The 13,002-nt window shown below is 43.0% G+C and overlaps 1 protein-coding gene across 1 annotated transcript in view; it reads left to right on the top strand.

Moving 5' to 3' along the window:
* ncanb (neurocan b) overlaps positions 1 to 13,002 on the top strand; it is a 94,710-nt gene that overhangs the window by 68,097 nt on the left and 13,611 nt on the right. The window contains exon 10 of the mRNA XM_070909062.1: positions 1,257 to 1,370. Within this exon, the coding sequence (XP_070765163.1) occupies positions 1,257 to 1,370 (114 nt within the window). The remainder of the gene's footprint in view (positions 1 to 1,256; positions 1,371 to 13,002) is intronic.

Below are 13,002 nucleotides of genomic sequence, written 5' to 3'. Positions count from 1 at the left end.
CCCTGCCTTGATGTCAGATTATCTGAACCAGACCAAACTCATCATCATTTTCTCTATGTGTCTGCTGTGTTCTTTTGTTCTCTTTATATTTTATTTTTCGTCATGAGTCAGACAGACAAATATACGGCGATGCCCTAAACCAACACAAATGCCATCTCATCCCAGCTCTCTACCTCTTGCATCAAATTCAGCCTTTAAAATCAGCCAGCCCAAAGCGGGGCACCAGCAATGAAGCTGTCACGCTGTTTTATCCAAACAGACTCTTCCGCCCCAAACGCTGTCTGCCTGCAAAGCCCCTGTAATCCAACCCTGAAACCTGTCAACTTCCCAGCCTCGCAGCATCATATCTCCTCTGTCTTCCTGTTTTCATTACCTCTCCTTCATACCTCTATTCTCTATGTTTTTGAGCATCTCTCTATTCCCACACTTTTCATCAAGTCTCCAGACTTTCTCCTGCCCCCCCCACACACACACATACACACACACACACTCTCCATTCACTTCCCCTCCCCTCCCGTGACCTCTTGCCAAGGCCCCAGGGATTCACTCAGTTGTGGGATACCAGCTGCAGTTTTAATGATTTTGCCCCCAGGCCCAGATCAGCCAGAGAAATACAGTTACCATTTTTCAGCAGGATGAGAACTCTCACCCTTGTGAGATGTGCGAGTGTGTACATCGTGCACAAACATCGAGACTTCATTTTGATATTACATTTAAGAGATGCCGTCTGACTGGTTGCATCTTTCTTGTCACTTTTACACATGTTAAAATGGATTTGCGTACAGCTTTTGTAGCTACCAGCAAGACGGCTGGTGCATCAATGTGGGCAGTGTTGTTGTTGAAGATGGAAGCTCGTCCAGCTGAAGATCTTCCTCCCTCCAGTCTCCACGTCTCTCTCTCTTTCTTACCTTCCACCCAGCTCCCTACTCTTCCTTGCTCTTGTGGCTCAGGTTTGACAGCAGAACTGCGGCACGTCCTGCAAACACATTGCAATTAGCATCATGCGCTTCAGTGCATCCCAAACCGCTCACTGATGAATTTCAATCAATTCGTTTAATTATAACTTTCTCAGAAACACCTCTAATCTCTCCAAAAGTTTGATCTCTCAGGGGTTTGTTCAGTAACAAGCTGCAGCAGGTAGTTTAAAAAGTAGCCGTTTGGAAAGTGCTATTCGTGTGTTTAAGTGTGTGTGTGTTTGTTTGTATCTACTAGGACTCACCCCCTCTCTTCTTCTCTCCCCCTTTCTCTCCCTCCAGACATTGATGACTGCCAGTCTAATCCATGCCAGAATGGAGGAACCTGCATCGACGAGATCAACTCCTTTGTGTGTCTTTGTCTGCCCAGCTACGGAGGAGCTACTTGTGAGAAAGGTAACAATATGGACCAAAACTCTGCTTTCTCATTATTGGCCCACTCAACAAAGGGGTGTGTGTTGGGTGGAAGCGGAGAAGGAGAAAGAAGAGGATGGGGAGAAGTAGATGGAAGAGGTGGAAATGATTGACAGTTGTGTGAGGAAATGGTATAAATGGATAAAGAAGGAAGACAAGGCAGTGAAGGGAGAGAAGGATGAGACAAAGAAGGTGGAGAAGCGAGGTGATGTACTGTGGAGGTAGCGTGTGAAGATAAAGAAGGGGAAGGGAAGGGAGTATCAGGAGGTGGCAAAGGAGAATAAGAGGGTGCTAGAAGATGTGGAGACAGAGGTGGAGTGAAAACAACCAGGTTGAGGAAGATGGAGTTAATGAGGATGTGCAAATGGAGACGGAGGAGGCAGTGGAAGAGGGAGGATGAGGATACGGAAGACAAAGAGATGGAGGAGGAGGAGAAGGATGAGGGAGAGGAAAGCCCTTTGGAATAATGTATCAGGGTTATACAGAACACCTGCGTCCAGCTGGTTTCATTTCTCATTATGGGAATTCCCCTGTGAGAAGGGGGCCGTGAAGGAGGCTGTTCACAAACACCATGTTACATGAAAACATGGCCGACATGTCAGTGCAAAACAACACTGAGGAAAACCAACAGCTGTTGTGTACATAAGGGTAGATCATTGGGGCTTTTGCACATTATAATGGAAAAAGTACCCAGATTTTTTAAATGAGTTGATTGGTTGAAAACAATTTTCACCTGGATTTTATGTCCCCATGCAGTCAAAATGTTTTATGTTATTTAATGTTATCACTGCGGTTTAAAGTAAACAAGGTTTTGTGATATTGACAGTTGAGAAAATAACAGATTGCCTGCCTGAATGGTTAAATTTCAAACTATTCGCACTGCGACAGGCATTTAGAAAATAATTATGGTAAATGGATACAATAGGAAAGCAATAAATGTGTGTGTTTGGAGTTTCCTTTCTAACTAACAATGCAATTACTAAATAATGGAAACTCTACATCTCTTAAAACGCATGATTTAAAATGGCACAATTAAAAATTTAAGAATGATAACAAAGAAAGATTGTTGGAGAGATTTTGGCCAAGGAGACATTTTAAGGAGACGAGTGAAGTTTAAGAATCTGGACTGCTCTGAATTACATTAAAACCAAGCCAAATTTGGTCTAGTGTGACCTCTGACCTCAACTCCCGGAAGAGTTGTGACTTTGAATTTCTGTCTTTGTCTGTGTCTGGCTTCCAGTGTCTCGCTCTCCTTATTATTAGGAGAGCGAAGCCGGAGAGAAGCAGCAGGCTGAAGCAGGACATTTTCAATGCTGTAGAAACTGCAGCAGTTCTGGCTCTAACCAAGAAAATGTTTGCACAACAAAACACTAAGCTCCAAATTATCTCTTCACTCCACTTCGTGTGTGCAGGATTGTTGGCTGAACTGAAGTAGATTGACACACCAGCACCCGCTGACACACATCAGCCGCTGACTTAAACTGTTACATTTCTGTCCGAGTTGACTCATGGAGAAGCTTGTCCTTTTCCTCATCCACGTCATCGCCTTTCTTTACACCTCTGCGCTAATGTCTGTTGCAAAACTCTCTGACCCAGCCTGCTCACCAAACCAGACCTCACCAAAGGTTGGTAGATAAATATGAGGAGTCACAAGAGGATTGACAGATTTCTATCTTTTTGTCACAGTTAAAGGGTCACTTCACTGATTTTATGTGTGAGGGTCAGTTTACTAGTCGTTAGGATTACTTCTTAGTCTGTGAAAACAGATGTTTAATGTCTTCTGTGGCTCTGGAGGAGCTTTGTCAAGTCTGAGGAAATAACCCTGATGACATTATAGTGATGTCATCAGGGTTATCTCACCTTGGGTGTGGAGAGTGAACATTTTTAAAAGGAAAGCCTGAGTTACAAACTGACATTGTGGAGTTTGAAAGATGAGGGCATTTACAAAGCAGGGAGGGTGTAACGAAAGATGATGTGAAGTTGCATTATGGGAAAAGTAGTTAGTAAGTCAGGATATCTCGGCCTCTGCTGCTTTAAAATCTGTTTCATGAAAGTCCGCCGACTTTATTGAAGTGTAACACCAAATTGCTCGAGAGCGCCTTTAATCTTACAGTATTCCAGATAGCCGTTAACTATTGGCTGCCCTGTTTGATCTTACATCACAGCAAATATAACTGCTTTTTGTAATTTCCATGTGGTCACGGTTCAATATTAATGCCCCTCCTGTGGTGCAGATCATGCAAAGACAAATTAAAAAGCCACCAAGCCAATACAGTATATGAATTTTGATGTGGTGCTGTCTTGATCTGTGTGTTATTTTTCTCTCATGTCTTTCCTCTTTCCCAAACACACACACATCTCCAGAGTGTGCCTCTCATTTGACATGCACTGGAGCTGTGCGGACGTTTCCTCTCCTGCTGCGTTGCTGCCTTAATGGCTGATTGAGAGCAGCAGGTCTGATTGTGTAAATCTGAAGTCTCTGTTTTCTACTGTCGCTTTTATCTCTCGCTGCTCCGCGCTCCCAGAAATATAGGATTCAGCTGTGAAAAGTACAATTCACAACAGGCGTCGCTCTGCCATTCCAGCGTGATCTCCGTTTGATATCCAGGGGGGGGGGGGTCTGAACTGCGACATGAACGGTGGAAATGAACTCATTCGTTCCGCCTTCCATCCATTTAAATGTCATCCAATTGGTCCCTGTCTCTCTAAAGTGGTCCAGTTCTCTCTGTCTCGTTTGCTGCCTGTTCCTGGGTGTGTGTGTGTGTGTGTGTGTGTGTGTGTGTGTGTGTGTGTGTGCATGCAGGTGTATGCGTTGTGAGCTAACAGCCTCAGATGCTGGGTAGATCTGGTCCGCTGCTGGCTGCCTCTGGCCTGTTACCATGGTGATCCCATCTGAGAGTCAATAATAGTAAGTTGACGGGGCTGAAGTCCTCCAGTGGATGCACTGAGAGAGAGAGAGAGAGAGAGAGAGAGAGAGAGAGAGAGAGAGAGGAGAAAATGGCTTTTTATTCTGCTAAATTGTATTTAAATTTAATAATTTAATTAAAACGTTTTTGTTGTTGTTGATGAGGTTTGTTTATAGCAGTTTTTGTCTTCAACACAGTTTGAAACTGGAGAGCTACAGAAATTGTTGATTTTTTTGGATGATTGATGAGGTTTTAATCAGTATTCATTAATGATTTTGATAATCAGCTCTGTAGTTGTAGCCGTGCAAAACAAACTGAATCCATCCTCTTGTAGTTATTTTCAGTAATGAATGGATATTTGCTGAAAAGAAAAGGCAGTTGTGATTACAGTAACAAAGACGTCAGTCAGTCTCCTCTTATCCCGACACTGAGACTGATTGTTGAGTTCGTCCCGCTGTTTTTTTGTTTTGTTTTGTTTTGCTGTTTTGGCTCGCTGCCGAATCAGGGGAGGCAGAAAGCAAATCTTTCTCAGCCTTGCTGAAGTGAAAGGTTACAGAGAAAGCATTAGCTGGTTTCTACTCATCAGCTTCTTTCCTCCTGTCTTTTTATCCGTCGCTCACTACGCGATTCGTTCCCCCTCAGTCTTTCTAGGGAGAAAAACGACATAATGTGTATGTGTAAGTGTGGATTTGTTACTTTGCTATTCCTCTACTGTAGACACCTCTTCTTCATGTTGCCTTCCCTTTTTTCCTTTTCTCTCCCTACCTCTCTGCTGTCACTCCCTGCACTTCTCGCATCTTTTTGTGCCTCTCATCTCTGGTGCACCGCAGGAGGTTTTGTCACACTCTGTCAGTGTGTTTGTGAGTGTGTGTGTGTTTCTCTGTGTGTATCTCTGTGTGTCGCTGTGTGAGTGTGTCTGTACTGGCTGCATCTGCTGTTTTGCAGTGACTGTGTGTGCGTGATGCTTTAACATTTCTTAGAGCTGTGAAGTTGGAGATCTTTCAGCTAACAGACCTTCACACACTGACACATACTTATGTTTCTACTTGTGAGTACCCTGACTGACATAATTAATTGTTCCGCCCCTAACCTTAGCCATCACAACTACATGCTTAACCATAACCTAAACCCTAAAACCAAGTCTTAACCCTCAAACAGCCCTTTGAAGACGTGTCCTCACTTTTCAACTTTCTCACTGTTCAAGGTCTAAAACTCAAATTTGTCCTCACAAAAATAGAAGAATAAAAGCACAAACAAACACTCACATTTCCCATTTGCTCTGTTTCTTTTTTACTTTGGTAGCACACTGATACATAATTTGCCACACACACACACACAAACGAACAAACAAAACTCTGTACCCTTCCAGATATCAAAAGCTTTCTTCCCTCTCTGTTTATTCCACAGCAGCTTAGATGGTAGTCGATCACTCCGACTCCGAGCAGGGAAATTACAGTGGGGTGCAATAACTTGTAGTTCCAAAGCAACCAGCTTGATAAAACAGTAATCCAATCCACAGTTAATAAGTTCTCACTCTCTCTTCAGCTGTCTCTCCTGCTCTCTGTTTCCTAACAGAACAAATAATCTACAAATTGGAAACAAAAAGCTTGTGTTAAAAGGATTGTGTATCTAATTCATCAGCACGGTGTCTGGCTGCTGCTCGGTTATCTGTGAGGAATGTGTTCACTTTCACCCTAAACTCACAGACAAAGCCAGGATTTCATCCGTCTTCTCCTCCGCCTCTTCTGTTCCTTGCCCTGCTTCCATACGTCAAATCATTAATATTCATTCATTTTCATTTGACTTTTGCTTTTGGGAGAAAAGTGCAACATTGCCCCAGTAGGCTGCACAGCTGCTAACTGGCAAGTATGACTGGCGACTGCTGGTTGAGCAGCACACAGAGGCCAACACACAGGCGAGCATGCCAATGAGTTTAGCCTGGAAGTGTGTGTTGGGGTTTGCTGCCTTCAGAAACCACCGCTATCCATTAAACCGATGTAAATCCACTATAAGTCAAATTGTTTCAGGCAGGTAGCTCACTCATTCTACTGGCATGAAATACTGCTGCCACACACACACACACACACACACACACAAAACACATGCATGCGCAGACACACAGTAGTAAGTTGAGTTTGACAGGAAAACAAAAACTAGAGAGCATTACAGGGAACCTAAAGCAAAGTAGAGCACAACTCCCCCCCCCCCCCCCCCCACCCCCCCCAAAAAAAGAGGACGGCGGGTGAATCTGGGGCAGACAGATACAAAGACTTTTGAGCACGTTCACGCCAGCAGCAACACCAGCGCTGCAGATTGGAGGCAGGCAGCAGATGATGTAGTGTAGCCTACACACTGAGACTAATGAGGAGGAGAGCAGCCCGAACTGACTAACAGCGGTGGGAAGTGCTTCAGAAAGCACCAGATGTGGTCCTTCTGTCGCTCCATCACTGCAGCACTGTCTCACTCAAACTCACCCGATTTCATATTCCTTTTTTTTCTTTCACGTATGCATCCTCTCGTGCTTACAGTGAAGGTCATTTACTTACTAATTTAGAGTCAGGAGAGCAAAATGCATGAGTGAATGTCGGCAGCAAATTGCACATTTCAGATATTGTGGACATATTGAGTATCCTTTGGTTTTAACTGCCCAACATTCAGCGCTTATGCATGATGTAGTGTATCTTTTATGTAAGACATATCTGACTTTACTGGAGAAATATACAATTATAAATATAAATATAGTGTCAGAACAAAAAGAGGCTACGATGATTATAATTTACACAGATTTTGAATAATACATTTCAGGTAATTGTGCATTCTTGAATGCAGATAAACTGTAGTACTATGAATGTTCTCACCACATTTATGCCTCGATCCCTCTATGGTACTCTTGATTGAAATACAACTACAAGTTTGTACTTATCTACTGGTTCAGTCCCAGTTTTGACCATCATAGGTGTCAGTCACTTCGCCTTTATCGTGCTTCTGGGCCAGAGGCGTCCATTCTTGAAATCCCATTTGTCAATAAGATGCGTCAGCTTATCTCATCTCTACACTCTTGTTAAGGCACAGTACACTGAGCACTTTGGCTGAACTTGTGATCTACAAGCTGCAGTTTTTCTGTTTTAATATTAGTCCCTAGTTCTTTGTTTGTTTGTTATTTTCCTTTTCATGTTATTGTTCCCGGAGTGGGTGGTTTTGTGACTCAGCATCAGCTTTCAGGGTTGACAGAGAGGCTGAGAAGGAAGGCGTCTGAGTTTGCCGACTTTGCTGAGATGCTTCTCTGCTCCCTCCCTGACTGTGCTGCCGCTCTCTAAACTGGCGACTCAGCAGAAAGCTCGGCTCAAAGTTAATTTTTTTTTGTGTGCATCCTCCGGGTCTTTAGAGGCTATTAATGCTAATGAAGATTCATGCGTTCTAATAACTCATCGAGAGGGACACGTGCCAAGACTGAGAGGAGAGGGAGCTGAAGCTTCTTGGTTTACCTCGCCCACAGTGGTCTCCTGAAGAGGGAAACACACAGAAACACAGGCAGGTACACACATAAAATATCCCTGAGGTTTTGCCTATGCCTGGCAGAGGCTATTCAAAAGGAATAGCAGCGAGGCATCGCTCTCACTCCATATGCTATTGTGTTCACCACTTGCCAATTCTCCCTCCTAACAGGAAAGCTGGAGAGATGAGGAGGTAATTTACTCTCATTCAAGGTGCTTAATTAGACAGTGTTCCTGAAGCAACTGTCATTCTCCTCAGGGAAGTCCACGCAGTTAAAAAAGAAACAGTGAAGAAAAGAAAGGAAGCATCAGAGCAGGTGTTACAATAGATGAGATAGAGGGAGAGAGGCGAGTCCGTGTTCCTCTGCTGAGCACTAATGAACGTTTCTGATTGAGAGGTATAAAACTGTGCTTTGAGCTGTGCTGGAGGTTTAGCATGCTTCTGCACTTCCTCTACCTCTGCCTCGTATTCCCAAGAAAATTGCTGTCCAAGTTATGAAGCCTGGCTTGTACTGTTGCACTTCTTTTTATCTTTCATTTACTGTGATCCCAGTTATTCCCACTGCAGGATGTTTTCCAGCAACCCTTTTTAGGAACTCAGGAACTTAACCTGCATTTCAACCACAGGAACCATGCCCCAGTTTTGGCTCCTGCCATAGACTGACCGCATGCAGCAGTCCAGAGTTGTTCCGTCCTTGAATGAAGGCTAACCAGCTGAATGTAGGCAAAGGTACCGGTGGCTAGCTGGCAGCTAATAGCACACAACATGTATGTAACACAACTTCTGAGTAACTTATTATTTGGTAGAGGCCAACCGCTTCCCCACACTTCCCACCTTTGTACCAAACTAACACGCCCCTCAGCAGTCTGAACGCACGGAGAAGAAACTGATCTCAACCCTCCACCAAACTCCCAGTAAGACTGAGAACAAGTCCACCCTAAAACTCTCAAAGTAACAGGAGTAGTAACTGTAATGTAATAACTGAATAATCCCATTGCACTAGTAAATGCAGTAAAAAGTAACCGCGTCCCTGTAACACGTTACTAAGTAATAACAACTAAATAAATAGCAGCCCAAGTCTGGTCATTGTGCGTGCTTTACCTCAGCTGCACACTGATAGACCATTACCTGCCCACTCTTTCAAGATGCAGACAACGGATATACACAAAAATGTCGATGATGTGTGCTGTCCTCACATCACACTAATTACACACTGTGTCCATTTGAGTGAAGTGGACCTCCTTTTTGCCTATTTGCAGTGAGGGCCTGTGCTGCCCTCACTTTTACCTCCTCCATCAGCATCAATCTGCAAAGACACGTCTATGGGCTAATTATGCAGAATGAGCCTTCAGACTGGCATCAGTCATTCATGTTGCACTCGGTAGCTGTTTTACTGTAACATCCATTACTCCTAATTGTGAGAATCACACTATTAGGATGTTCCATTAATCAACACTGCGCTCATAATAACCATTATTCCACAGCCGTTCTCACAATCTCCTCACATTCTCACCTTTTGTCGCTGGCTATCAGCAAAGTCTCTCTCATCTCCCTGTCTCCATGTCTCTCTCTCTCTCACTTTACTTCCCCTCTCTCTCTGGACCGCTGTCACCTGCCCTCTTGCAAATGGCACACTGAGCTGTCAGCCTTCAAAGAGTCACACAGGGAGGAGGAAAAATGGCAGCGCACACACACACCGGCAGCAAACACACACACACACCGTTTCATCATTCAGGGGATCTAAAACAGCCGAGCAATAGAAATATCACATGGTGATGTGGATAAACGACCCAATCAGTCAGCTGGAGGTGTATGGCCTTTTATTTCCTAACTGCCGTTCACTAAAGTCTGTGGGAATATTAATCGCTGAAACATACCCCCTACCTCTCCATGCGCCTGACAGAGGGAAAACGGGAAAAAGAAGACGACTCGAATAATGTCTAAATATTTGAAGAGGTTGATGTGATGTCGGGCTTTGAGCCTCACTGTCAGCGAGTGGGAGAAGAAATCAGCAGAGACTAGGTTAAAGATCTGAGGGAGAGAAAAACATGCCTGTTTGTTTTTTATGTCTGCTTTTCTTTCTCTCTCTCCGTCTCTCTCTGTTTCTGTGACTCTTTCACTTTCTCTCTTTTCTGTCCTCCCACTCTGTAGATGACTGTGTTTGATGTGCTGAGTGTATCTGTCTTTAGCTTTATGTCTTACTTGGACACTGAATTATTTTATATATGTATGAAATACCCAAGTAGAATTCACAGTCACAATTCTAGTCTGTATTTGAGTGTGTAGTTCCTCTTTTAAAGCCACTTAAAGGCTTTAATATGGCCAGCAGTAGCTTTATACGCACACAGACTCTGGGCCGACCGCCAGTCTGGACCCCAGAGCAGTCGCTGTGTGATTCAATGAAGGCGTGTATTTTTAATTTATAGATGTGTGTATTTGTGTGTGTATTTTCTCTGTCTCCGTGACACCTACACTGACTCTGCTGTCCCTGTTCCTGTAGATAACAACCCATTGTCCACCTTCATGAGCCAAACTGGACCAACTCCCGATGCTAATACAAAGTACCAGCTGCCATGTGGGCAAACATTTTGAGCAGGTAGCTTCCAGGTCTGATGACAGAGTGAAAGAGTTAGTTAGCAGTCAGCAGAGAAAATTACAGCAGCAGTGTGTGATTTTGGTCCCACAGGACCAGAGATGACAGTAGTAACATTATTCTAACTAATGCTAATCTACTGCTCTCCTTTCAGAAGCACAAAGGGTGCTACGAGGAGTATGGCTGCAAAATACTGATTATAATGCAGTCAGTCTCCTGTGAAACTATTCCAACATAAGACAAACCTTTCCATAAATGTCCAGTCTGGTAATTTAACATTAGTACATTTAAGAAAATTGCTTAATTCTTAATCAGGGGATCTTGGGGATCCTGAAACTTATTTCTGAATATATTGGAACAAACATAGGGACACAACCTCAAGAGTAATATAGATTTGTAGGCAGCCACACTATGTGTTATGAAGTTGACTGTTACCTGTAATAAGAGTTATTTTCATGCATTTCTGACCTCATCACCATTGTACTTCATCTGCACATCATCATCTGTAGAGAATGTCAACTGGATATTCCTTCCTCTACCTTTAAGACATAAAAAGCCACCTTTTTTATTCATCAACAATTTAAAGTTATTTTCAGGGTAGAGTTTCCTATAATATATCAGCTGAGCTCATGTGTGAAAGGGTTTTCACTCATCTCCAAGCAATGGAAAAGTTTGAATGAAACAATCTTCACTAAATTGTAATAATATGTATCCAGTTCTTCCTATCAAGTGATTGAGCCAGCCCAAGCATAATAGACAGATACTGTACTCACATTCAGACGTATGAGTAGATTAGCGTTCCCGCTGTGCATTGTGAAAGGAAATGTATTATAAAATGAAGAGGGTATGAACTCAAAAGTCCGAATGGGAAGGAGTTAAACCCTGGCTCATGTTGCTGTGAAGGCAACAGGGCGATCCGTTGAGCCACGGAGCCGCCCACAGGAGGCTGAAAATGTTAAACTGGCTAATTGGGTTTTATGTCATTAGCGTGTTTCGAGGTAATCAGATTAAATCCCCAGACTACCAGGAGAAATTTGAGCAGCCAAAGTAATGAGGCAGTTCTCCACATTACATCACCGCTCAGAAGACATGACTGGATCAAATAAGAATAGTAGTGAGGCGGCAATCCAATAATGATTATCTGACCTGAAGTTCACGAGGTACTCAGGCACCAAGCGTTTGAAATGGATGAACAAACAAACAGATTGTCTGGTGCAGATAGAACATGAGAGCTCATATTTTGATCAGGTAGTACTTAAGTAGTACTACTAAAGCAAAACTCTGAGGTGGTGATTCACTACTGTAGTTTGTGTGTGTGACAGATCCTGGTTTAACAATGTTCGTAAGTCTGTAAATTCGGTTTAGTCAGATAAATAACAGGAAGGTATTTTAAAGTCAGTTTTGACATAGTTTTTATGTGACTGACGTGTATTTATGTTCTTAAAATGTCTGGAGTGTGATAAACCTCATTTCATATGTAAAAAAAAAATGCTAAGAATTATTTGTAAATACTAGTGGATCCATGTCTTGCGTATGCAGGAGCCATTATTCATTAAGCTCATTCAAACCCATTTTTACTTGACTGGGGCTAGGAATCGTTTGAAATGTGTTAATACTAGAAAGTAAACGACCAAGTTTCAGTACAGGAACCAAAACAATACTTTTCGGATACTTTACTACCTTACAAATTAAGGTAAAAACAAACAGCCCTGCAAAACCTTTGCCTACATGAAAATATTTACCTCCATCATTAATGACAAAGTATATGACAACGAAATACTGAGGCTCGTTACTCAACCCTACCTGTGACTGTCTGTAACAGTGGGAATAGGCTTCTTCTGTATGTAGGACTCCACTTCCACCAGACCTGCTGTATTGGACTGAATGAATACATGTCAGGCATGTCAGTGGATGGATGAAGAATTTCAAATAGTGCCGAATGCCACAAGATCATCAAAGAGTGATAAAACTGGACAGACACTTTTTTCCCAGACATATGCAAACATTACTGTCTTCATTCTTCTCCGTCTCGCTCTCTGCTGCCAACATGCATGTGTGAATGAAAATTTAAATGGCTGTGCATTCATCTGTGTCTGATATTTGACCTGTCAGAGCTTTATGTTTACTGTATGAGATGTGACAAAGAAATTACTCTCTGAACACAAGATACAAGTATGTTGTAGCAGGCTATCGCATGTTGGACATGCTGTGGGTTTTCTTTCACATTGCTCATCATCGCTGCTCACTGTCTTTTACTCTTACTGGAGGCATTCGTGCACGGCGCCCGAGCTAGCTAATGCGTTGAGCTGCAAGAGAGGAAACACAGAAATATATGTTAAATTAGCAAATATATTGATTCAAAGTCAACTGAGGGAGTTTTGCAAAACCTCACAAAATGTAGCTCCACTTGAGGAGGCAGTCTTGCTATGACACAGTGCATTGCATTTTGTGAAATTGTGTCACAGCATTGTACCTCAACTACATAGCGAATGAAGGCGAGCTTAACAGTATGAAAAACACTTACACTCTTGATGCAGTATGAAGGTTTCGAGGCCCTTATTCCATATTACAGCATAGAAGGGCTTTCATAATGGACTCCTCTGCTCTCCTCTCTTCCTCT

Source organism: Enoplosus armatus, chromosome 7, assembly GCF_043641665.1.
Source record: "Enoplosus armatus isolate fEnoArm2 chromosome 7, fEnoArm2.hap1, whole genome shotgun sequence".
Classification (NCBI taxonomy): domain Eukaryota; kingdom Metazoa; phylum Chordata; class Actinopteri; order Centrarchiformes; family Enoplosidae; genus Enoplosus; species Enoplosus armatus.
The sequence above is the reverse complement of the archived record's forward strand: the minus strand, read 5'-3'. Positions and strand labels throughout refer to the sequence as shown.